At 40.7% G+C, this 26,901-nt stretch overlaps 1 protein-coding gene across 3 annotated transcripts in view; it reads right to left on the bottom strand.

Moving 5' to 3' along the window:
* TUT4 (terminal uridylyl transferase 4) overlaps nucleotides 1-26,901 on the bottom strand; it is an 81,779-nt gene that overhangs the window by 21,602 nt on the left and 33,276 nt on the right. For all 3 annotated transcript variants that reach the window (XM_054037115.1, XM_054037116.1, XM_054037117.1), the window contains exons 8-19: nucleotides 22,756-22,825; nucleotides 19,012-19,138; nucleotides 15,982-16,101; nucleotides 15,345-15,563; nucleotides 15,029-15,203; nucleotides 11,792-12,543; nucleotides 8,487-8,637; nucleotides 6,184-6,270; nucleotides 3,585-3,688; nucleotides 3,359-3,416; nucleotides 3,166-3,269; nucleotides 2,416-2,505 (exon numbers count right to left, since the gene is read on the bottom strand). In XM_054037115.1, coding sequence (XP_053893090.1) covers nucleotides 2,416-2,505; nucleotides 3,166-3,269; nucleotides 3,359-3,416; nucleotides 3,585-3,688; nucleotides 6,184-6,270; nucleotides 8,487-8,637; nucleotides 11,792-12,543; nucleotides 15,029-15,203; nucleotides 15,345-15,563; nucleotides 15,982-16,101; nucleotides 19,012-19,138; nucleotides 22,756-22,825 — 2,057 coding nt within the window. The remainder of the gene's footprint in view (nucleotides 1-2,415; nucleotides 2,506-3,165; nucleotides 3,270-3,358; nucleotides 3,417-3,584; nucleotides 3,689-6,183; nucleotides 6,271-8,486; nucleotides 8,638-11,791; nucleotides 12,544-15,028; nucleotides 15,204-15,344; nucleotides 15,564-15,981; nucleotides 16,102-19,011; nucleotides 19,139-22,755; nucleotides 22,826-26,901) is intronic.

The raw sequence follows: 26,901 nt of genomic DNA, 5'->3' as shown, positions 1-26,901 counted from the left end.
TGCTACTTACACTGCGATCACGTGGTAACATACAAATGTGCTTTTAAACTCTGTTCCCACGTCTAGCATACAAATAACTCTTATTGGCAGTTCACTTTACTCTAAATACATACACACAATGCAGTGCAATTTTAACAGCACCTTATTAGGGCTGTCAATTAATTGCAGTTAACGCCTGCGAGTAACTGAAAACAAAATTAATGTGTTAATTTTTTTAACACGTTAATCGCATACCTCTGGGCGGGGAGGAAGACATCCGCAGCAGGGCTGAAGCCCCAGCCCCAAGCTCTGGGGGCGGCAGGGGGTTAAAGTCACAGCTCCAGGGGCCGTGGGGGGCGGGCTGGGGGCCTGAAGCCATAGCCTGCTGCTCCAGGGGCGGCAGGGGGTGAGGGAGGGCTGAGGCCCCAGCCCACAGCTCCGGGGACAGCAGGAGGTGAGGGAGGGCTGAAGCTGCAGCTCCAGGGGTGGCAGAAGCCACAGCTCCGGGGGTGGGTGGGCCTGAAGCCACTGCTCCGTGGGCAGTGGGGATGAAGGCCTGAAGCCACTGCTCCGGGGGCAGCAGGAGCCAGAGCCCCGCCTCACGAGACGGGCTGAAGCCCGGTGCCCCCCACCCCGAGGGGGGTTTAAGCCCCACACCCTGAGCGGGACTGAAGGTGTGTGTGTGGGGGAGGGGGGGACGACACAATTTTTTCTAGGGGGAGGTCAAAAAAAATTTTTTTTAGTCAAAATGGGGTCACCGTCACAAAAAGTTTGAGAAACATTGCCATAGAGAACAGAGGCCTGGCAAGTTCAGCCTCCCTGCACCAGCCTCTCCTCCCCGCCGCATACCAAATACCTGAGGTAAAATCCACCCTCCCTTGCATACAAGGGCTCCCTCAGCTAAAGGGAGTTATGTAAAAATAATAATTCTACATATGTAAGTTCAACTTCCATGATAAAGAGATTGCACTACACTACTTTTATGAGGTGAATTGAAATACATTTATTTTATCTTTTTTACAGTGCAAATATATGTAATCAAAAATAATATAAAATGAGCACTGTACACTTTTGTATTCTGTGTTGTAATTGAAATCAATATATTTGAAAATATAAAAAACATCCAAAATATTTAAATAAATGGTATTCTGTTATTAACAGTGCAATTAAAACTGTGATTAATCACGATTCATTTTTTTAATCACTTGACAGCCCTAGTAAATATGAATTCAAATTCACTGTTATTAGTAACACATCAAACCTTCCACCATCCCAATTTTGACAGACAGGGAAACTGAGGCAAAAGGATTTAAGTGATTTGCAGGCCACAGGAGGAGTGTCCCAGCCAGAGAAAGTCAGGAATTCCTGGCTTCCAGTCCTGGGCTTAGACACCATCCCTCTCTCAGCTCCCCTTGTGCTCTTCCAAAGAATGCAAATATAGAGTCTAATCCCAACTTGAAAATTAATTATCAGCATAAGTGATAATACAATGGACAAATGACTGTAACATTCTGGAACAAAGTCAGAAGTATATTTCAGTTATCTCAAGGGACAGCAGTACATTAACAGCTTGTATTATGGTACAGCACTAAAGCAATAATAAAACAAATTCTGCTAGTCTTTTCATGAAAATCCATTCACGTGGTCAATTAAATAATGTAGAGCAAATAAAGAGATAGTGTTTCAGTCAACAAACAAAGAGGCTGCATGCCAAGTCATTTACAGAGCCACATACCATTTATCTCCAAGATCTCCCTGCACAAAAAAACAATTTCTATTACGCTTTTCTGCAAGATTATAGGGGAAAGAAATAATATTTTTTTTAGCTAGAAAAATTACCATCTGGATGCACAGTGCATTCTGATTCCCAATTATAATGTTAAAGCTTTTTTGTTGGTGTAGCTGGCTTGAGTTCAAGAAATTAAAACCTACTTTTTCAAAAGATCAGCTTTCCATCAAACACAAATGATTCAACAGCCAACAGAGGGCATTAAGGCCAATTTCTGCTCTGGAATATGTTTGCAACTTCACTGGCTTCAATGGGAACTCACCATACATACCTGAGGGCAAAACTTGGTTCGAAGGGCTTGTCTACATGGAGCAGCAATGCGCTCTAGAGGGGTGTGATTTCTAAAGAATACTTGGGAAGATTTAGTTTGTGCCAGCAGAGTCTACACAGGCCACTTAGTGCACTTTAAAAGTCACACCCTTCTAGTGCACATTTATAGACAAGCCCTAAGGCTTGAATATGCCCATACAAAGCCACTCAGGAGGTAGCATTTTAATTCTCAGATTAAGAAGATTCTGCTTGTCTCCTTTCTAGCTGGCATCAGCATCATGTAAGCTCTTTGGGACAATGACAGTCTAGCATAGAGCACAGTGCTATACAAATAATAAATAATGATAAAGTCATGTTGTACTATATCTTTATATTACCTTAGCAAAAACTTTCATTGTATATCCCAAATATTGCACTCTAGGATCAATAGCTGCATATGTAGCCAGCATTCTTGTGTTATGCTGTGCCTGGAAAACAGACAAGTATTAGACAATAGTTTATAGTTTAATCTGGTATAGCCTGCAGTTCAGACATGGGGAGGTAGAGAGCCAAAATATACATGGAGGCAAATTGTACGCTCAGTGACACCCATGCAACATTTCAGTGTGGTTGCAAGAACACAATTAAAGGCTGACTTCAGACCAATTTATTTGTAAAAAATTAGCACCTGAACACACCAGCTTGTTCAGAGATGGAATCATTCAAAAACTGAGTGAATCTGGGGCAAATCCTGGCCCCTCCTTTGCTGGCCTGGAGAGGCCCATGGCAGGAGACGCTGTTTGTTTCCACAGTGTAAGAAAAGAGCCAGAAATTGAAGGACAAACAGGCTCCATTAAGCTGAAAGGCCACAGTGACTCTGCAGCTCAAAAAAGGAAGGCCCCTCCACCACTGTGCCACAAAGCTAACCAACTACCTAGGCTGGGCACTAGGCTGAGGATTTGGGGCTATTTAAATTAAAATATGTAAAAAAAATTGGATATGGTATTTTTATTTCTGATTCAGAATTATTCCCTAGTAACTTCAATGCTATCTCCATCTTTTAGATGTCCAAGTATTACCATCTGTAGGCAAACTTTCCAAACAATTCTGCAAAGTATGCATTAGCTTTTACAGAAAGAGACACTTACTAGCGTATTGTATAAGCTGATGTCTCCCTCTAAGCCACTCCGTCTGTGTTCAAATTTTACTATAGGCACTTTGGCTGTTGTTATAGGCAAGATGTTTTTTAAACCTGAGGATAAAATATTTCCATAAATATTAAACATACAAGCAGATACATGTAATTGTAAATATCATGTAGAATACATTTAAAATACATACCTGGATGCTTTTTAAGAATTTTTGCCAAACCTTCAATTATTTCCTTACAATTTAGTTTCTAGAAAAATAAATAGCAAAATCTGAGCAATGAACTATGGATCCTCACCCCACAAACTGAACAAATATTATATTTCATGGAATAATGAATGAAGGATCATAAATCTTTCTTCATTTTAAGAGTATAAAATGTAATTGCAACATATATTTTCAAATACTGAACTCCCACCTCTGCATTTTCATGGCCTTCCAAGGTCATGCAGATATCCAGATCACTGTCCCGGAATCCAAATCCATTTTTTGAAGAGCCAAATAAGCACAGTCTGGCTTTATCTAACCAAAAGAATAGACAAAAAGTGTCACTTTTTTTGTAATATCTTTTGGCACTGCTTACTACAGGAAATTTCTTATTTGAGATAAGAGGCTGGACCCAATTTTGCTTAATATATTTAATGGACTTTTAAATCAGTTTCTATTGGACACCTCTGACATCTCATGTCAGACAACAGAAGTAGTTGGTACATTATTTTAATTTCTATGTGCAACTGATGAGGAATTAAAATGCAATTTTTGATATGCCTGCCATGTTAGGGACTCAGTAACTAATTATTACATACGAATTTCTACATACATTAATTGCTTTTTTACAGTACAATACAGTTTTAACTGTTTTGAAAAGTATATAAATACATGCAAAAAAACTAGTTATAATACACATTAATAAAACAGATACTAAGGTACAGCTATTTGTACTTGATTCTTTGTGATTTTTTTGGTTCATTTATACTTCCCAAGGTTTAGCAATTGTAGGGATATAGGCTCACATTAAACCAGGGTGAACTATGGTTTTAAATTGAGTTGGGATAGTCAAATGAGCATTAGGCTCAAAGCATGTGACCAAAAAGAATGAGATCATGAGAAAGAAGTAATTGTGTTAAACTAGTAGTGACCATTTGAAATACCAGCGTTATCTTATTTAAGGTTGGGCTGCAGTAATAGAAATAAAACAAGATTAATTGGGAACCAAGCACAGTAAATAATTGGCTATCTAAGAAACTGTTTCATCTGGCTTTAACTAAGGTCCAATAATTGGCAATGACATCACTTGTTTGTTAATGGGTATAACAAGGTAAACTCAGGAGTTCATTGCTAATACCTGCCTGACCAAGTTGGAGCTGACAATATAGGTTTAAGCATCCCTGGGTTTAGCCCATTTGTAAGTACCTTGATCAAACAGCTTATAAATGGTTTGTTACTCTTTGGATGTAAAAAGCAACAGAGGGTCCTGTGGCACCTTTAAGACTAACAGAATACACTTTGGATGTAGTAAGTTGCTTATTTAGGCTTTATAGGCATGTTTAGAGCAATTATATACATACACCTCTACCCCGATATAACACTGTCCTCGGGAGCCAAAAAATCTTACCATGTTATAGGTAAAACTGCATTATATCAAACTTGCTTTGATCTGCCGGAGTGTGCAGCCCCTCCCCCCCCCGAAGCACTGCTTTACCGCGTTCTATCTGAATTCGTGTTATATCGGGTCGCGTTATATCGGGGTTGAGGTGTATTATTTGGGCTTTGGATGTAATAAAGGAATTTAAGGTTAAATTGGTGTTGTGGTAATAAATACAGATAATAACCCTGTATAAATCATGATGATTCCAACAACAACATGAAAATTCCATTTTCTGTTACTAGGAAAGTTTGGTTGATTGGGATGTTTCTCTGTGCCCGCAAAAAGAACAGGAGTACTTGTGGCACCTTAGAGACTAACAAATTTATTAGAGCATAAGCTTTCTGTGCCCATTAACCATAGTCTATGGTATAAGATACAAATAATGAAGTCAATGCAGTTTCTGAATGAAACATTTTATTTCCACTTTGGGTTATTCATTTCATTTTTGTTTGAAATTTATTTTCACTCACGTATTAATACGCATGGTAATATAATTGAGTGACCTGTTTTAGATCACTGTAATTTGTTCATTTTGAAATCAATGATAAGAAACTATATCTATCAGCTCATGGCTGCTTTCAAACCTTTGATGGAATCAGAAACCTTCAGTCTTAAGTTTCTGTGACAGAAAGATTGGGCCCTCAATCCTCAGCTGTCACCAATAAGCACGGGGCACAGCTGAAGGGTGGAGCTGCAAAAGAAACATTTACAGCTACCTGATCTTGGGGCCAATTCTGGAAGAAAGAATGGTCTTCTGGATAAGACAATAGACTGGAACTCAAGTGACCTGGTTCAATTCCTGATTGTGCTACAGACTTTGAGTGAGACCTTAGACAAGTCACTTAGTTTTTCTGTGCCTTGGTTTCCACAATATATATATATATAGAGAGAGAGAATAATTTTTCCTACTTCATGGAAGTGATGCGAAGATAAATTCATTAAGATTTCAGAAGCACCCAAATACTATATTGATGGGTCCATATAAGTACATGGGCCACAATGCTACTCTAAACTATATGTAGTTGGCTATAGTCCAATAACACTCTTTCCCTCCCGTGGCATGCTTCCTGTGCTTGGGGTCAGCAAGGGTTTGGTTATGTCAACCTACATCATGCAGGCTTTCCCCCATGCTGTAGAGATGCACCAGTTGCCAGCACCACTAGGGCAGCACAAAGGGGCCAGAGTAGGGTTAGGGATTGAGTTTATATGTCTACAGGTACCTTTATATACACACTCAAAAGGAAGATGCCACCATTTTAAAGTGGACAAAGGAACAAAGAAAGACAATTCTATATTAATGGGCTGGACAACTGGAATGAAGGGAGAAATTTTAACAACGAATGATAAGTGGTTATCTATTATTACATACCGTTGTATTCTTTTCTAATAAATCTTTCCAAACTTGCCAGAATTTGTTCTCTGTTTTGTTGCTCAGAGAAAGGAGGTGATAATTCATCTGAGAAAAAAAAAAGTTAGACTCTGATTTAACATTCCACTATATTTTTGGTCCTAAATATCTGATTTTATGAATTAAAGTATTTGCTAATATTTATTCTCTTTGAATAAGTCTGACATTTTCTATGGTAGTTAGTACTGACTGCATTTTACTTTGGGACTTGATCCTGTTGTCATTAATCAGTCAAAACTCTTGGGAGCCAATAAGAGCTTTGCCTGAGTAAGAACTGTAGAATCCAGGTAATACGGAGGGTTTGTCTACACTAACAGTGCGGCAACTGCACCAGTGCAACTGCGCCACTGTGCTTAGTGAAGATGCTACCTACACCGATGGGAAAAGCTCTCCCATTGGCGTAGGTACTCTGACTCCCCAAGAGGCAGTAGCTACATCGACAGGAGAAGCCCTCCTGTCGACATAGCGCTGTCTACACCGACGGTTAGGTCAGTATAAAGGCATTGCTTAGGGCTGTGGATTTTCTACATCCCTGAGCAACGTAGTTATATCAATGTAACTTGGTAGTGTAGACCAAGCCTGAGGCCACACTGCTTACCACACCAAATCTCTATTACTCCTGGAGGGATTCTGCATCAAAATATTAAAAATTCTGCCCCCCAAAATTTTTAAATGTGAAAAATTCTGCAAATTTTATTTGTCAAAATAATGCAATATAATCACATCAGTTTCAACTGTTTTGGTAAGTTATTTAAACTACAATATAGAAAAAAGTCCCAATAACGATTCAGCATTTCCTAAACACATGAAAGTTAAGTTACAAACACCTGGTAACCAATACCCTGCATTCCAGTTATAATCCTGGATTTTCATTTAAATTACATTACAGAACACCAAACAGCAATAAAAAAAAAAGTAGAATGGCATTTTAAATTGCTCAGTCTTTCACACATGAAAGACATACAGTTTTGCTAATCATTGTCCTGGACCTGGCTGGGTACTTTGAGAAGTGCTTGGTTCTGATTGTCCTGACATTTTATTGACTTCTTGGTAAATGTTTTATTTGCCCTCAAAGTCTTTTTTTTTTTTTTTTTTTAATGGATAGGTAAAATAAATCCTGTGCTGTAATCTAACCCCATTGTGCCACTTTGCCACAGGAAAAAAGTGAGAAAGCACATAGATTTTCCTAGCTGATTCCCTTACTGTCATTTATAAGGCTTTACATCACTCTGGCAATGTAGGGGTCTTAAAACTTTTACATGTTTTATGCTCCTGGGGGAATCGACTGAGAATGGGAACCATTAACTAACAATAGGAACATTAACAATGTTACTACACAAGCAGGCTGCTACATTTCTGCCTCAGGTAATGAGATCAATTAACTATCAACAGCAACTTTTACAAAATATGTGTGTGTGGAGGGGGTGTTTACAAAAGCTATTTTCTTTAATTTAAAAACAAACAATTTTCAGTAATATGATACTAATATTTAATTAAGTGTTTTTTTCGATTCTCAGGAAGTTACAGACATGTTACTAGGCAGGCAGCCTGCTATATTTCTGCCTCACAGAATGATATCAATTAACTAGCAGGCAGGCTGCTACATTTCTGTTTCAGGTACAGAGCCTTCCTTGGGCATAATAAAAAGACCTACCCCACCTCCATGCCTATTGAGTCGCAGTAGCAAGTGATAGGGACATAATCTCTCTCGCTTGTTGGCCAGCCCCACCCCATGACAGTGATCAACATCTCCCCCACAGGCACACACGCCCAGCCTCCCTCCCCCCGCAGTGATTTGCCTCTCTGAGGCTGCTTCAGGCACGCTGGAACAGATGCACTGCCTGGGCTACCAAAGAAGAGGTGCGTGTCCCCCTGCATATTTATTTTTCATTTTACAGAAATATGTAGACCATCTGAATTCTGCGCTCCCACAGGTGTGCAGAATTCTGTCAGGAGTACTTTATGCACATTGGCTGCCTGTTCTCTCCAAAACCAATAATAACTAAAGATGAAAGTTCTTGCTAAAACACATTTTGGGACCAAATTCTTTGTCAGCATAACTCTACTGACTTCAAACTATATGACAAAACAATATGGGCCAAATTCTGTTTCAGCTACATTGCTGTAACTTCCTCCCACTAAAGTCAATGAAGTAAGCACCACATTAAAGGGAACAGAATTCGGCTCTACGGCTTTAATTTTTAGAAATTACAGCCTGTGAAGTGAAAAGTCCTACACTAGTCCAACAGTAATACTGTACTTACCAAAGCATCTCTTACACACTATATCAAGTATTTCCCGAAATCTGTTTGTCATTGGTGGTAGTGGTTTTAGATCAATTTTCTTAAAATCCTCTGGGCAGTCATTTTTGGAATGGCCATCACGTTTGCAGATGCTGCATACTATAGTTGGAGGCTATTAGAAGAAATAAAATAAACAAATTTTAAAATATTTCAATGAATGCATACTATTTCCATAGGACTGTGGTGAGCAATAACAGCGTTTATCTAGAGAACAATAAAAGAGCACCCCTTGACAAATCACCTTTTGCCCCTGCAGTGCACTACAGAGTTCAGGAATTCTGCCAGAGGATAAAGGGAAAGGAGAGGTCAGAAGAGGAGGGAATCACTCTCTTACGGAAATCAAGAGCTTTGCATGAGGAGGAAGGGAACTAGCCACCAAGTATATGCACAATAAACCTCCTAGATAGTGATCCACTGGCTGATCTGTTAAGGATGATAAAAAGGTAATGTTACAAGCCCAGTCATGTAGTACTTCTTTAGGTAAAGTTCCCACTGACATCAATGGGAGGTTTGCCTGTGTAAGGACTACAGGATTAGGCTATATAGGTTTAAAATGTCATGTTAGTAAATAAAGAAAAATATTTGATTCAATTTCTAATCAATTTTTTGCAAAGAAGAGTTGAAAGTAGTTTCAGATACTATACTTGTCTCTGAGACCCCCCTAGCAGTTTTTGTGTTTACTATCACGTTACTTTTTACAGTGTTTTTCTCTTTCCTATTACTATGTGAAAGACCCACACAAACAACGTGGGCAACACAGGGCTTGTAACCTACCGGGGTAAATTGACCTAAGTTATGCTATTCCAGCTACATGAATAACGTAGCTGGAGTCGACGTAGTTTAAGTAGACTTACCCCAGTGTCTTCACTGCGTCGACGGGAAACGCTCTCCGGTCGACTTACCTTACTCTTCTCGGGGAGCTGGAGTACCGGAGTCAACCGAGAGCGCTCTGCCATTAATTTAGCGGGTCTTCACTAGACCCACTAAATTGACACCTGCTGCATCGATTGCAGCAGCATGGCTCTCCCAGTAGTGAGACAAGCCCTAAGTGATTGACTGACTATGGTGAAAAACAGAACTGACTACACAAAGTTCAGTAAACAAACTGAAAAAACAAATACATTTCTCTTTACTACTCTCTTTCAGTTACAGGTACACTAGCCCTAGGGTTACCTATTTTGATTTACAAAGGTGGAAAGGGGGGAATTCTCATCCAGAGATCTTGGCATCCTTGACAATATTTAAACATACAAAAGAGCATAATTGCTCTACCAATTACTACAGCTCCATCAATTCCAGCTAACCCCCATCCAACAGAGCTTAGGGGGAAAAAACCTTCTGCCCTATAATTCTCTCCTGACTCTAAAAGTCAAGGAGAACCGAAAAGATTTTTGGGCAGAAATGTGTTTATTAACAGTGTCCCTTTAATAAATTGGACTTTTACAAAAAAGTCTGAAATGAGTCAAAACATTTTAATAATTACACAACTATCACTCACAACAGTTCTAGGCCCTTAGGAACTCCGCTTTCATAACATGCTATATTATCGCCACATGTTATCTGACACTCTGAGATAGACTGGAGAACATTCTAAGTGTCAAAGTGTCATGAAAAGATGGGAGTGGATAAAAATCAATGTTTAAAACAAAATGTAAATATATTTTTATTTAATTTAAATAAATGATTTTTAAAAAATTTAAATCGTATTTTTTTATTTACATTAAATACAGGTTTATTTTTTAGGAAAAAAAGTATTTAAAATTAAATTTGAAATGAAGAACCTATGTTAAGGCCTAAACTTATTATAATCAATTAAAATTAAAATAATCTAAATTAAATACGCTTCCTAACAAGTTGTAAAAAAGTCAAAACAGCAAACTCATGGAAGTTACTGGCTAAGCACCTGGAACCAGAGTTTGCTGAAATGCTACACTAGTTTTTGATAGCAACAGCCTCTTCTACAGGTACAAAGAGAATATTTTCCTCATTTCAGTTTATTCAATTAATTCAGTTCAATGAGTAGTTCATTCAAAGTTAAGAAAGCAATGAAGTTAAAAAGCAAGAAAGCTTGTTTTCCTCTTCCAAATAATGAATAAAAAGTAAGTATAAGATTCACTATTTCTAAAATATTGAAAAACATGGTGACTAGAAACAATTGTTCAATTTACTAACTATATTAATAAAGACACTGTAGAAATTGCAGTACTCCTACAAAGTCTGCCAGAATTAAAGCAGCACATACCCTGAACTCCCATTTAATTCCTTCAGTGGCAGTCAAAAGAAAGGAGAGGTAATCAAGCTGGAGTCACTGATTATTTTTTGATAAGGCCTTTTTGGCTCTCAACACTTTTGGCTGGGTGAAAACTGAGTGATGTCAAATTGCTCTAAAACATCTAATCTTCAGGAAGATGCCTGCATACTTCTTATCACTGCACTGGCAAGTCTTTTCTCTGAGTTACGTTTTTTTAAAACTGAAAATCTGGAGTTTTCCACACTGAAATGTATCAGTTGTTTTTACCTAGAGAAGGAGAATATAAGGAAAGCCAACCTTCCAGTCCTTGGGGATAGTTATAGCCAGGGTGGTAGCTATACATTAGTAAATAACTGTTGCATTTAGTTAGGGTCAAATTAGGTCATGTTTGTACAATATTTTGAAAACTGGAAAATGATATAAAACTGCTATCAATAAGTTTCATTCAACATAATAATTTGCCTTCTTACAAATGAACAAAAATAAAAAACAAACAAAAAAAATATCAGGGCCCCAAAAAGATGGGCTATCCAGTTCTTTCTTTCTCTTCTATGGTGAGCAACTACACTGCACTTCCCAACTATGGAAAAGTAATGAAAGTTAGAAAATAGCCTATACTTCTCTAACCTGACACAGTGAGGAACATCACATTATATAACCAAGATAATTATACATCTCTTTGTACCATAGGTAAATGGGTCAAGGTGCTCGTAAAGCTATGTTGTAAATCCTCTCAAAGCATAGTGATACCCTGACATGTTAACTTCTTTCAGCCCTGTAACAATACATTCACCTGTGCTGAGGGAGCAAGTATTTGAAACAGGGAGAGTAGTAATTCATGACGGAGAATGGAATAACAACTAAACAATTCTCCCACCTGGCAGTCTAACAGTTTGGAAGCAGGAATACAGTTCTAACAGGTAGTGAAAGGAGATACTTTGCACCCAAGTGTATGTTTTATTGATGTGGGAGTGAAATAACCCCACCATTTATATATCTTTAAAATGCATCTTACCTTTCCAGAAGTCAAAATAAATTTATCAAACACATAATGCATTTCTTCTCTGCAGAGTTTATCTTCATCTTTAAGGTTACAAACATCTACCATTGCTTTGCAGTTGTGCGAGGTAGCTGATGTGCTAGTGCACTTATTCTTCTGTGAACACTCCATTACTGAACTCTGTCCACTTTCAACATCAACAAATTCATTAACAGAATTTGGGTCATGGAACCAACGTTCACTGCAATTACAATGGTGGCTTAGCTTGTCTTTATTTTGACCAGTTTCTGAAAGCTCTAGATCATCTTTCTCTTTGAGTGATTTTTGCTTTAATTCACAGCATTCTTTAGAAATAAGAGATACTGTTTCCTCTCTGTCTTCATCATAATTGGAGTCCAATGCATCTGTCTTATTTACTAACAAACTGTCTGTGTTCTCAGAAATACATTTCCTGGATGTAAATTCCATTTCATTACATTCAAGTTCATATTCATGTATACTACATCCATTTCCTGCATTCTGTTTCTCTAAAACATTTTCTCCCTGTGGAAGGCAACAGTTGGCTACAGGTTCTCCAGATTTTGCATCTTTCTTGCTGCTAATTTTTTCCTTTTCTTTTTTCTTGGTATCTGATTTGGATTTAATCCCATCTTTAGTTTGTGGACATGCAAAATATTTATACGCTGTCCTGAATCGCTCTAGGATGTACTCAAACACCATCTGGCTATTTAGGCTTCGTGCAACATTCCTCTTTAGTGCAAAAGGATCTAGAAAAAGACAATTCAAGTAGTAATTTACTACTATACATCAAGTAATACCGGCACAATAATGTATTTCAAATGCATAAGTTATTAGTATTTTGTATTTCAAATTACAGAACCCTACAATATAGTCCAGAACTATATTTATTATGTTATACATCCTCTTCTTCATTTCATCCTGGTACCGGACTGTTTTCATTACAAGGTTGAAGGATATAATGGAATAAATAGCTCATAGACATATATTGTTCTTAAGTTCCATTTAAAGAACTGGATCCCAAGAGAGTCTTTAGATATTTCTGTATAATCACCATATATTTACTGTAAATGTCTGATTTAATTAATAAAAAATGTGTACTGTTTCTGCTTTGTTAAAAAAAATCCCATATTATGACTGATTCCTAAACTTGAAAGTAAAATAAATATCCAGACATTATAATCAATCTTCGGGTAGCTCTGCCCAATATTTTCTCCTTCTTTGATTTTTTTCATTGATTTAATTTGATAATTTATTTAGAAGTGAAGCATAAATATGAAACTGACTATGTAAAATGATCTCATAGAGTTTCATATTTAGTTTCTCTTTGTAACTTCCAGAATAAATTTGCGATTTACAAGTCCAAAGAGGACTTTCATAATTGCAATTACTGACAATTCCACCTCAGATCTTAAATATCAAGGTGGGTTGCTTCTTCCTCTTACATCAACTCCTGTACTAAAAATTCATCACATGGAACTTAGCTGAAAACATTGTTAAAAGGATATAATCCCGCCCTCTTAGAATAACCATTTGATCATTATCTTGACACATTTTCGTTTTTTTCTCATGGTTCAGATACTCTCTCTCTCTATTAGGTCCCTAACTCTCATCTCAGGGTATGTCTACACAGCAATAAAAGACATGCTGCGCCAAGTCTCAAAGCCCAGGTCAGTTCCTCAGGCTCACACGGCTCGCAATGATGGGCTAAAAATAGCAATGTAGATGTTCCAGCTCTGGTTGGAGCCCGAGCTTTGAGACGCGGTGCTGCAGGTTTTTCTTTGCAGTGTAGTCATACATACCCTTAGGGACTTCAGTTTCCAGGATGATGACTAGGTTGGATTCTCATCTCCAAAGCTCAAAGTCTATTCCCACAGACTTAACTTCCCCTCCCCAACGTTTCTTTGATCATGTCCAATACAGATATCCATCTTACCAAAACCTCCTTCACCAAGGTCATTAACAAACCTCCTTCTAGCAATGTGATAGGAAAATTTTCAAATCCTATTTCACTTTGTCTCCTGCCTTTGACACATTTCATTACTGTTCTCTCTACCTTCCCTAACAGTGTTCTCTTCCTGTTCTCCTCATACCTCACCAATTCCTCCTCAGCATCCCTTTTTTGACTCCTTATTTTCCTCTTTTCTGTTAGCATTCTTTAAGATTCTCTACTTGGTCCATTCCTTTTCCCTCTATGTGCTTTATGAGACCTCAGGCACTACCATTTATAAACTGATAACTAACCAATCTATCTCCTACTTTCAACCTCCACCCCTTTTGTCCAGTCTCTCATATCTAGCCATCTCTCCTACACCTCCTCCTGGATGTCTCACCATCTCAATCTCCTATAAAAACTGTATCTTCTTTCCTAACCATTTTCCACTTCCTCACTTTTCTATCACCACTGATAATCCAGAGTTTTGGTACATTATCTTCTGATCTTTCCTAACAAATACCGTTTCATTTTTTTTTAAATAATAAATAATTAAATAAAAGATTACTGTTTTCCAAATGGAAATGGATAAAACTTAGGCAAAGAAAGGGAATTATTCTTTCTCCCATCATCACATATCACATTAGGTATCACCATCAAATATACTCCACCTCAAGGCTCTCAAATGTATTACCTATTGTCAGACATCTAGTTTTTAATATATTTTCCAGGACATACTCATCATCCCACTATGCGGACAGTCAGCTTCCCAGTGTGGGAATATGGCCCCTGGGATGTTTTACTCCACTGAGCTGGTTCCATTCGCTCTGATCAATGCTCTCCTCTCTGCTCTGTCCATATGTCAGAAGCAGAGGAAATAAACTGATGATCAGAGGCAACTAGAAGACCCAGTGGTATGGGATCTTGCACAGGTAATGTTTCCACACCACCAGAACAAATGGGTGGAGAAAAGTACAGAGAATGGGGAATGAAATAGATGGAGATGGTTCAAGGAGAAAAGGAACAGTATTACAGAGATGGGACAGAAGGAGAAAAGGCTGGGGGGAAATGGTACTCCATATTTCAGGCGTCATTGTACTTATACTGCAGTGCTGGGTAGATGACACATCCTCAAGTAGCTTGATTAACTTTTGTACATTTGCCAGCTAAACTTGTACTTTCCTCTTCATTTGCATCTAATGCAATTTCTTGTCCAAGTACTAGAAATAAATGTTAGATAAGTAAAATCCAAAGAATAAAGCATAATGTCTGTAGACTTGGTAAAAAGAACATTACCGCACCTTCAATGGCTATTCGCCTTTTAGGCCAGTTTTTGTTCTCTCTGGTTAAGAGTTCTTGTACCCGTATGCTGATGACATATTCCTCCAAAGCAAATTCCAGTGTGTAAAACTTCAACAGTTCTAACCACAGTTGCCCCAGGGATATTTGGTGGGGTTTTTCAAATGCTAAGGGAGACTGAAACAAACATGAATGTTTAGTAGCAATAGTTAATGAAAATTCCAGTTTTTTTTTTTTTTTAATAAAAAGTTTAATGATCAGACAGCAGAGGTGAGAGACAGCAGAAGTGGTCTCCATTCAGATAAAACAATGACTCACTCTGCCATGTTTCTCCTTCGCATTGCTTTGGTTGTCCGTTTCTGAGCTTGTTGACTTCTTACCACCTTTCTGCTGTTCAGCTTTAGCTTTGCCTTCTACACCACTTGAATTTTTCCCCGCTCCATTATTTGTTGGTTTGTATTCCCATCTTACAAACTTCTCCTCTTCTGTACCTCTCAGTGTGTAGTCATCTGCCCTCTTTAAATCAAAGCCTTCAACCTAAATACAGTTAAAGGATTTCTGAGAACAAGATTGTATGTCACATACCCTACTTGGAACAAAACATAGAAATGGCAATTTCAGGGCCCCAAAAAGATAATTTCACCAACACTGCTATTAGTTATGAATGGCAAGAAAAGGGTAATCACATCTCAGTGTGTCAACTGAGTTAAAAAATAAATTCCTTCCCCCGATCCAAAGCACAGAATTGCACAATTGTCCAGGAATATTATGAGAGTCTCACTTTCCTCAAAAGCAACAGGCACAAGTCAACCACTCAAAGAAAAATGTGCTAGGTGCTTTATTTAGACTATTCAATTTAGTCTGACACATCTTATGATCTGTAAAATACCCATGTAGCACTGCCCCTTAAAAATATTGCAAGAGTAGGATTATTATATTGTCAAAAAAAACTTACCCAAGTGCCTAAATAGGATGGTAAAATGGGTGGTTTTCTTTGTTGAAGAAAAAATATCACCATTAAGGCAAAAGAATATGAGGGAATCCCACCTTCTGCCTGGCAGTCAATATGGCACAACTACAAAAAGATAAGACAGCTATAGTTTTCTGATAAGCTTTTAGCATTTTAATTACATAATATATTATATAAATGAGCCATTAGAAAAGTTCAAAAGGAATATGGAGTATATGCTAACGCTGACTAGAAAGGCTTTCATCTCAAAATCTAAGGAAAAGGTAAACTTTTATATAGATGTCTTCTGTGTTATCTACTTCTCACTCACAATCCATTCAGAACACAGCACTCACTTACTTTTTTCCACACCATGCAACTCCCATGTTACAGCATTATTCAGAAAGTTACAGTAGATACACATTGGCCAGAGGATAAAATGTAATCTGTAATCATTTGTAAAGTTCTTCAACTTTACTATTATTATTATTTATTATTATACTCATTGATTCTATCATAACTATGCGGTTATGGCTCACATTTACGCTTCTGCCAGGGATTTATGTTTTTGGTTAGAGAACCTGCTATTGTGCAATCGCCAGGTATAGAGGGCTTCTTCGTATCTGGCTCTATGCTGATAGAATGCTTTTCCATGTGAGCTCAAGAGGCTTTTCACTATTTTTAGTCAGACTTCAAACAGTTCTCTTTTCTAGTTTGTAATGTAATGTTCTTATGTATTGTATGGCACTAATCGATTTATGAAACCGTCTTCATAAAAATATCAATATTAATAATACTATATAATGGAATGCACTTTTCAATAAAGTCAAGTCATTTAAAGTTAAGTATTGCTTAGTAGTGAACCCAAACCTGAATTATAAAAGGATTTGACATCTGAAATATACTTAATAGAGCTGTTACAGCTCAATTCTTATACTCAGCAATGGTATCTCTAGTTGACCCAGTGGGAGATGGAGACAAAAACTTGTACAATTGTTTTGCTGGCAGCCTGACATGAGCTCATGTTTTAAAACTGCCTTGATTTTGATGAGTGGTGGGTTTGGCAAATGATGCTTACTCTCTTGGGATGAATTCTGGGAAAAGAGTTCCCAGTCCTAGAATGAGGATCTGCAAAGCCCTGCACCTGTTGAAACTGTACTGTGGGTGATAAGACGTCCAATGTTTGCTAGTTGGTCTGCTTCATAATGTTATGGAGGCCAGAATAGAGCCAATGATATACTGGCAATTTTAGAAGTGTGTATAATATAAATGAAGAGTGAGATCCTCACCCCCTCTCTGGCCCCTTTAGATCAGATAAAAGGGCCAGAGCAGTGTAAGGGGGCATGTCAGACGGAGGCTGGCCCCTGTGGCTGAAATAGGTCCAGCTCCCCTGTGCCACAGCAGGTGCTCCTAGTTAGGCACATTAAGGGGGTAGGGGCTGCACCTGGGCTATAAATGGTTAGAGGTTGCTCCATTACAGGAGGACAGGCTGTGAGAATAGAACCGACTGAGAGAGAGGCAGGAAGCAGAAGCAGCAGGACTACCATAGTCCCCTGGGATGGGGGGCAAAGAGAGCCCAAGATGTGAAGGGTGAGCTGAGAAACAGTTTGTTTAAGTTTGGATAATAAAACTGCTAAAAGGAAATTGTGGGTGTGGCAATGCGAGTTGGCAAGTAAGGGAGAAGTCATGCCTTGTACAGGGCCCTATAAGCCCCAGTTCTGACTAGGGGAGAATTCCCTTGCACAGGCACTGTGGACAACAGCCATTCAACAACCTCATTGCAAGCCCTGGATTAGGGGGCAGGACAAGGGGGGGAGAGGGGCAGGGCTGCAGCAGTGCAGAGATTCTGGACAGTACCACAGCCTTGGACGGCATCCATAACTTTGACAGGCCCCATCCAGCCCCCAGAGTAGCCCAGGATCAGGGGAGTACAAAAGTGGCTTAAAGGTAAACCAACCCTCTGGGCTGTGAGAGTTCAATACTGGCACAGCACAAAATCTTACCCAGTAGATCTTTGGCCAAGTTCCACTGGAAAACTCTTCATGAGTCACTAGTATACTGCAACCCAGAGTCTGGGAAGATTTGATGACTTTTACAAGTTAGACTTTTTCAGGAATCTAGCTAGGAATTTTAGCAACACAAGTTCCTTAAACTTAGTTGCACCACTGGGAGACTGCAAGCAATGTAATATAAAACATCTCTCCACAGATGTCAAAAAGGCAGCATATACTTGCCTCTAGACACAAAGTGGACATATTCTGCATTACATGCTACTGCATACACTTCAACTCACAATACAGAACAGAAAAGAGAATTCAGAGGTTTTTTGAAACTATCTATTGTAACCATGCACAAAACTATGCACATAGAGTTGCAATCTACTTCCAGGTTCTGATATTAATAAATCACTCTAGAGTCAGTTCACTAGAACTCACAAAGGTTTATAACCCTATTATATACAGCTAAGTGTGTGCTACTTCTTGTATTTCAGAATCTAGTTGAGAACTACCCTCCTTAAGCTTACTGTAGCCTACTTCATGGACTTGGTCTTTGTATTCCCTCTACTCATCTTGCACCTATCTACTCCTTCTTCTCCTTCAACATAATCTCGTCCCTGTTGATGAAAGAGTGCCTCTTTCTCTGCAGCTCCTCCTATCAGCTCTCCATCTCAGCCTCAAATAAGGCTCTGCCTTAAGTCTCAGAAGAAAATATTTTTCACCCTTCCCATACCTCTTCATTCCTCTCTCCCTATCCTAACATTTCTTTCTGTAACTGTGGGATATAAATGCTGAAGAATTTGGGGACACGGTTTACAGGAGAGATGGATGCTATGCTTGACTATAATACATTTTGATTTAGTGGAAAAAGAAAAATTTCATAAGAAACTTTGATACTACTGTATTATAAATTACATGCTGGTGTCTGTGTCACAGGAAGTTTATTCCCATAACACATTTGTTGCTGTATTATACTTTATGTGCAAGCCTCAAGGGGAGAACAGACATGTTTAAGCGGTCTTTATTTGTATTAACTTACTCTAGCCCAGTAGCGGAAAGCCAACACCAAGGGAGCAAGGACAGGTTCCAGTTTGCCAAGTGCAGCCAGCAAGTCAGTTGTAAGACAGGCCACGTCATTTCTAGCACTCACTTTACAAGTTAAACCACTGTCATTAAGAGAGAAATAAGAAACCAGTTTAAGTTCATAATTTTGACTCCAAGTAAGCAAAGTTTGACAGATTGCCACTCCCAGCATATTGAAAGCAAATACCAGAACACCTCTCATGAATGAAAGTGACCATTTTAGCAAGCAACATGATACCTATCAAACTGAGTTAGATTTTCATTACTGCAGGCGTTGGATTTGGAACTCACAAAAATCCCTTCCAGCTATAACAATGAAAAATGTCATTGATAATTTTTTTTCTATGCTCAACTCTGCCCCTGATTAACTGTAACCTTATGCAAGTCACTTAACCTTCCTGTGTGTTTCCACATTTGCAAAATGGAGATTAATATCTTATCCCTTCCTCCTATTTCCTTCCCCATCATTCACTTGACATTAAATAATATTGGGTACAGAGTGGACATTTGACTGAGATGGGTTAGTATTCGTTGCCCTTGTGGAGGAAGTGAATCTGTAGAAGTGGGAGGAGTGCCAAACCAAAGGAAACTTGGAAAAGCTAGTATTTTAAATATAAAATATATGGTAAACGAGGGCCTTGATTATCATCTTTGAAGTTCACTTTTTTAGTTTCTCTTTGTATTATCTTGATTTATCTTCTCTCTCAGATAACACAGTAACTCCTCGCTTAACGTTGTAGTTATGTTCCTGAAAAATGCAACTTTAAGCGAAACGATGTTAAGCGAATCCAATTTCCCCATAAGAATTAATGTAAATGGGGGGGTTATGTTCCAGGGAAATTTTTTTCACCAGACAAAAAACTATATATTATATAGATATACACACAGTATACGTTTTAAACAAAACAATTTAATACTGTTCATAGCTATGATGACTGTGAAGCTTGGTTGAGGTGGTGAAGTTAGAGGGTGGAAGAGGAAGGGATATTTCCCAGGGAATGCCTTGTTGCTAAATGATAAACTAGCACTTGGCTAAGTCCTCAAGGGTTAACACGTTGTTAATGTAGCCTCTCACACAAGGCAGCATGAACACGAGGGAGGGAGACAGCATAGCAGACAGAGACAGACACACACCTTGTGTGTGGGAGAGAAATGCACATTTGCCCATTTAAGTAAGCTGACCCACTCTTACGTGCGTTGTCTGTTTAAGTGGATCAGGAAGTTGAGACAGCAGCTGCTACCCCAAGCTCTCTATGTCTCTCTCTGCTCTATATGGAGAAGGGGTAAGCGGGGTGCAGGAGCAGGGGGGGACACCCTGACATTAGCCCCCTCTTCCCCCCCCTACACAGTAAGCAGGAGTCTCTGGGAGCAGCACATAGCAGTGGGGGGGAGGGACAGCTGAACTGCCCGGCAACTGATAGCCTGCTGGGCAGCTGCCGCACAGGGAACTTAGGGGAGTGGGGAGCTGATGGGGGGCTGCCGGTCCACCCTGGTTACAAGCCCCCACCAGCTAGCTGCAACGGGCTGCTCTTCCTGCAAGCAGTGGACAAAGCAGGCAGCTGCCAAATGACGTTAGAAGGGAGCATTGCACAACTTTAAACGAGCATGTTCCCAACATATGAAGATATACCTATCTCATAGAGCTGGAAGGGACCCTGAAAGGTCATCGAGTCCAGCCCCCTGTCTTCACTAGCAGGACCAAATACTGATTTTGCCCCACATCCGAGTGGCCCACTCAAGGATTGAACTCATAACCCTGGGTTTAGCAGGCCAATGCTCAAACCTAGGGTTACCATACGTCCTCTTTCTCCCGGACATGTCCGGCTTTTCGGCACTCAAACCCCCGTCCGGGGGGAATTGCCAAAAAGCCGAACATGTCCGGGAAAATGCCGGCCAGGCACTTCCCCTCCCGCGGCGGCTCTGCTCCTCCCCTGACTCTTCGGCTCTGTTTAAGAGCCAAGCTGCCCGAGCGCTATGGGCTTCAGGCAGCCCCTTTGCCTCCGGACCCCAGTCGCCGGCCGTTCACTTCCCCTCCCGGGCTCCGGCGGCGCAGGGTCCGGAGGCATGGGGGCTGCCTGAAGCCGGTAGCGCTGGGGCAGCTCGGCTCTTAAACAGAGCCAAAGAGTCAGGGGAGGAGCAGAGCCTCCGGCCGCGGCGGCTCTGCTCCTCCCCGACTCTTCGGCTCTGTTTAAGAGCCGAGCGCTACGGGCTTTGGGCAGCCCCCTTGCCTCCGGACCCTGCGCCGCTGGAGCCCGGGAGGGGAAGTGCCCGGCCAGGGGCGCAGGGTCCGGAGGCCTGGGGGCTGCCCGAAGCCGGTAGCGCTCAGGCAGCTCGGCTCTTAAACAGAGCCGAAGAGTCAGAGGAGGAGCAGAGCCTCCGGCCGCGGCGGCTCTGCTCCTCCCCTGACTCTTCGGCTCTGTTTAAGAGCCGAGCGCTACGGGCTTTGGGCAGCCCCCATGCCTCCGGACCCTGCGCCGCCGGAGCCCGGGAGGGGAAGTGCCCGGCTGGGGGCACAGGGTCCGGAGGCATAGGGGCTGCCCGAAGCCCAAGCGCTACCGGCTTCACGGTTTGCCGGGCAGCCTCCAGACCCTGCGCCCCCGGCTGGGCGCTTCCCCTCCTGGGCTCCAGCTGCGCTGGGGAAGTGCCGGCCGGGGGCGCAGGGTCTGGGGGCTGCCCGGCAAACCATGAAGTCGGTAGCGCTCGGGCAGCCCTTTCCACGTGGCTGGGAGTGGGAGGGAGGAGGGGGTGGAGTTAGGGCGGGGAAGGAGCGGAGTTGGGGCAGGGGTGGGGAAATGGGCGGGGCCAGGACCCGTGGAGGGTCCTCTTTTTTTATTTATTAGATATGGTAACCCTACTCAAACCACTGAGCTATCCCTCCCCCTAATTGATTAGCAACGAAACAACATTAACCGGGACAACTTTAAGAGAGGCGTTACTGTATTTATTTATTTATACCAAAAAGGTAAAAGGGCCTTGACTTTTTCAGATTAAATACAAAAACCAGAGCCAACCCACTCGTTTAAGATCTATGCTATGTGTTTATTTTTTAATATAACAGCTGGGATGTACTAGCTAAATCTTCTCTCAAGAAACTTTATTCTGCCTCCCTAAATTATTATTATTTACATTCTGTTGGTTCCTATAATGTGCTAGCAACATCCACACACATAGAAAGCAATAGTTCCTGCCCCAAAGAGTAGCCAGGGGCTCTCCTGGTTTCAACCAAATACCTCCTATCCTAAACTGTCATATAGTGGTGCTGTACACCATTAAACAGCAGCTAAATTTCATTTAGGTGGCTGCATTTCAGTGGTTGATGAAGTTATCTGCCCATCTCCCCTTTTCAGCCTCTCATGTGGGTAGTGAGGCTTAAATTTGTGAAATGCTTTGAGATCCTTGGATTAAATGGTTGGTATACATTTTAAGTATCCCCTGGGAATGACTTTCCCTTTTCCTTATTTAACTCCATCCAGAAAGGACATGACCAGACTCTCCCAACTGGTGTCCTCGGTGAATCAGGGCTAGTCCAAGTGAGAGGATGAAGCCAACCTCTCTTTCTGGGCTACCCTTTCCACTGTTAGCATGAATATTACATTGATGTTTATTGCTGGGAGTGCAAGCAACCAGCTGCCAGGAGGTATGAATAAGCAGAATAAACGTTGATATATTGTTAAGGATCCTTTTGAACTTTTAAACAAACCTTTTAACATCTTTGCAAAAGACAACAGGAACTTTGGCATGGAAATCTGACTCCACATCTGAGTAAAAAGCTAAACAAGGAAGAGAAGACAAAAATTTTAGATATAAAAGTCTTACATAGCTCTCCCTAATTGTTTCTTTTAGCTGCTAGATTCAAATTAAGTACATTTAAGTTGCAGGTGCCATGTGTCTAAATATTTTCTGATCACTTTGGATTCTTACCACCACTACAGTACATTCAGTAAGGAGGAAAGGTTACAGTAACTATGGTTCTTCAAAACGTATTGTTCACAAAGACTACATTCTTGGTAGTCCTTGTGAACTCCTCATGCATCAGATTCTTTTTTGCCCAGCAATGTCCACTGGGGCTGCATCTGCCCCTTCAATATCCTCCCATCCCCTCACCCAATGGCATAAAGGGCTAAGGAAGCCTACAAATCCCTCAATTCCTTTGCCAATACAGAACCCCAAAGGAGTAGGACTCTATAGTAGCGGGAAAGGAGGTTGGAGCATGAAATCCAAATGGACAATACATCGTTAAGAACCACAGTTATTGTAAGAAGAAGAACAGGAGTACTTGTGGCACCTTAGAGACTAACTAATTTATTAGAGCATAAGCTTTCGTGGACTACAGCCCACTTCTTCGGATGCATATAGAATGGAACATATAATGAGGAGATATATATACACACATACAGAGAGCATAAACAGGTGGGAGTTGTCTTACCAACTCTGAGAGGCCAATTAATTAAGAGAAAAAAAACAAAAAACAAAAAAACAAACAAAAAAAAACTTTTGAAGTGATAATCAAGCTAGCCGAGTACAGACAGTGTGATAAGAAGTGTGAGAGTACTTACAAGGGGAGATAGTCAACGTTTGTAATGGCTCAGCCATTCCCAGTCCTTATTCAAACCGGAGTTGATTGTGTCTAGTTTGCATATCAATTCTAGCTCTGCAGTCTCTCTTTGGAGTCTGTTTTTGAAGTTTTTCTGTTGTAATATAGCCACCCGCAGGTCTGTCACTGAATGACCAGACAGGTTAAAGTGTTCTCCCACTGGTTTTTGAGTATTTTGATTCCTGATGTCAGATTTGTGTCCATTAATTCTTTTGCGTAGAGACTGTCCGGTTTGGCCAATGTACATGGCAGAGGGGCATTGCTGGCACATGATGGCATAGATCACATTGGTAGATGTGCAGGTGAACGAGCCCCTGATGGTATGGCTGATGTGATTAGGTCCTATGATGATGTCACTTGAATAGATATGTGGACAGAGTTGGCATCGGGGTTTGTTACAAGGATAGGTTCCTGGGTTAGTGGTTTTGTTCAGTGATGTGTGGTTGCTGGTAAGTATTTGCTTTAGGTTGGGGGGTTGTCTGTAAGCGAGGACAGGTCTGTCTCCCAAGATCTGTGAGAGTAAAGGATCATCTTTCAGGATAGGTTGTAGATCTCTGATGATGCGCTGGAGAGGTTTTAGTTGGGGGCTGAAGGTGACAGCTAGTGGTGTTCTGTTATTTTCTTTGTTGGGCCTGTCTTGTAGGTGGTGACTTCTGGGTACTCGTCTGGCTCTGTCAATCTGTTTTTTCACTTCAGCAGGTGGGTATTGTAGTTTTAAGAATGCTTGATAGAGATCTTGTTGGTGCTTGTCTCTATCCGAGGGATTGGAGCAAATGCGGTTATATCTTAAAGCTTGGCTGTAGACAATGGATCGTGTGGTGTGTCCTGGATGGAAGCTGGAGGCATGTAGGTAAGTGTAGCGGTCAGTAGGTTTCCGGTATAGGGTGGTATTGATGTGACCATCGCTTATTAGCACAGTAGTGTCCAGGAAATGGACCGCTTGTGTGGATTGATCTAGGCTGAGGTTGATGGTGGGATGGAAATTATTGAAATCATGGTGAAATTCCTCAAGGGCTTCTTTTCCATGGGTCCAGATGATGAAGATGTCATCAATGTAGCGCAAGTAGAGTAGGGGCGTTAGGGGACGAGAGCTAAGGAAGCGTTGTTCTAAGTCAGCCATAAAAATGTTGGCATATTGTGGGGCCATGCGGGTACCCATAGCAGTGCCGCTGACTTGAAGGTATATATTGTCCCCAAATGTGAAATAGTTGTGGGTGAGGACAAAATCACAAAGTTCAGCCACCAGGTTAGCTGTGACATTATCAGGGATACTGTTCCTGATAGCTTGTAGTCCATCTTTGTGTGGAATATTGGTGTAGAGGGCTTCTACGTCCATAGTGGCCAGGATGGTGTTTTCTGGAAGATCACCGATGGATTGTAGTTTCCTCAGGAAGTCAGTGGTGTCTCGAAGATAGCTGGGAGTGCTGGTAGCGTAGGGTCTTAGGACAGAGTCTACATAACCAGACAAGCCTGATGTTAGGGTGCCAATGCCTGAGATGATGGGGCGTCCAGGATATCCAGGTTTATGGATCTTGGGTAGCAAATAGAATACCCCTGGTCGGGGTTCTAGGCATGTGTCTGTACGGATTTGTTCCTGTGCTTTGTCAGGGAGTTTTTTTAGCAGATGGTGTAGTTTCTTTAGGTAATCCTCAGTGGGATCAGAGGATAATGGCCTGTAGAATGTGGTGTTAGAGAGCTGTCTAGCAGCCTCCTGGTCATATTCCAATTTATTCATGATGACGACAGCACCTCCTTTGTCAGCCTTTTTGATTATGATGTCAGGGTTGTTTCTGAGGCTGTAGATGGCGTTGTGTTCAGCATGGCTGAGGTTATGTGGCAAGTGATGTTGCTTTTCCACAATTTCAGCCTTTGCACGTCGACGGAAGCAATCTATGTAGAAATCCAGTCTGTTGTTTCGACCGTCCGGAGGAGTCCATGCAGAATCCTTTTTTTTGTAGTGCTGGTAGGGAGGATTCTGTGGGTTAGTATGCTGTTCAGAGGTATGTTGGAAATATTCTTTGAGTCGGAGACGTCGAAAGTAGGATTCTAGGTCACCGCAGAACTGTATCATATTCATGGGTCTGGAGGGACAAAAGGAGAGGCCCCGAGATAGGACAGACTCTTCTGCTGGGCTAAGAGTATAGCTGGAAAGATTAACAATATTGCTGGGTGGGTTAAGGGAACTACTGTTGTGGCTGCTTGTGGCATGTAGCAGTTTAGATAGTTTAGTGTCCTTTTTCCTTTGTAGAGAGGCAAAGTTTGTCTTGTAAATGGCTTGTCTAGTTTTTGTAAAGTCTATCCATGAGGAAGTTTGTGTGGAAGGTTGGTTTCTTATGAGAGTATCCAGTTCTGAGAGCTCAACAGAAAAACTTCAAAAACAGACTCCAAAGAGAGACTGCAGAGCTAGAATTGATATGCAAACTAGACACAATCAACTCCGGTTTGAATAAGGACTGGGAATGGCTGAGCCATTACAAACGTTGACTATCTCCCCTTGTAAGTACTCTCACACTTCTTATCACACTGTCTGTACTCGGCTAGCTTGATTATCACTTCAAAAGTTTTTTTTTTTTTTTTTTCTCTTAATTAATTGGCCTCTCAGAGTTGGTAAGACAACTCCCACCTGTTTATGCTCTCTGTATGTGTGTATATATATCTCCTCATTATATGTTCCATTCTATATGCATCCGAAGAAGTGGGCTGTAGTCCACGAAAGCTTATGCTCTAATAAATTAGTTAGTCTCTAAGGTGCCACAAGTACTCCTGTTCTTTTTGCGGATACAGACTAACTCGGCTGTTACTCTGAAACTAGTTATTGTAAGGTAAGTAATCGTTCTTTCTTCTTTGAGTGATGGTACACATGGATTCCACTCTTGGTGACAAACAAGCAGTTACCTGTTTGCTTGGAAGTGGATCAGCGAAGTCTTACTTAAACAATAACTGCAGAACAAGCCTGTGAAAATGAGCATCCAATGTTGGAACCTCTACCGAAGAACAGTGTCTTGGAAATGTGTAGACTGTGTAGAGCTCCACATAGCTCCACATAGCTGCCCTACAAATTCCGGAAATTGGACATACTTCAAACAGGCAGCACAGGCTGCTTAAGCTCTATTGAAATGAGTCTAATATATCTAGGTGTATCTAACCTGGCTAATTCTCTAACCAGTGAGTAAGTATGGAATAGCCCTTTGAGGAACTTTGATACCATCAGGTTGGGGGGGGAAGGGGAGCCATGACTTTCGAGGCATATGG

Source organism: Malaclemys terrapin, chromosome 8 (assembly GCF_027887155.1).
Source record: "Malaclemys terrapin pileata isolate rMalTer1 chromosome 8, rMalTer1.hap1, whole genome shotgun sequence".
Lineage (NCBI taxonomy): Eukaryota > Metazoa > Chordata > Testudines > Emydidae > Malaclemys > Malaclemys terrapin.
Note: the sequence above shows the minus strand (reverse complement) of the source record. Positions and strands in the feature narration are given on the sequence as shown.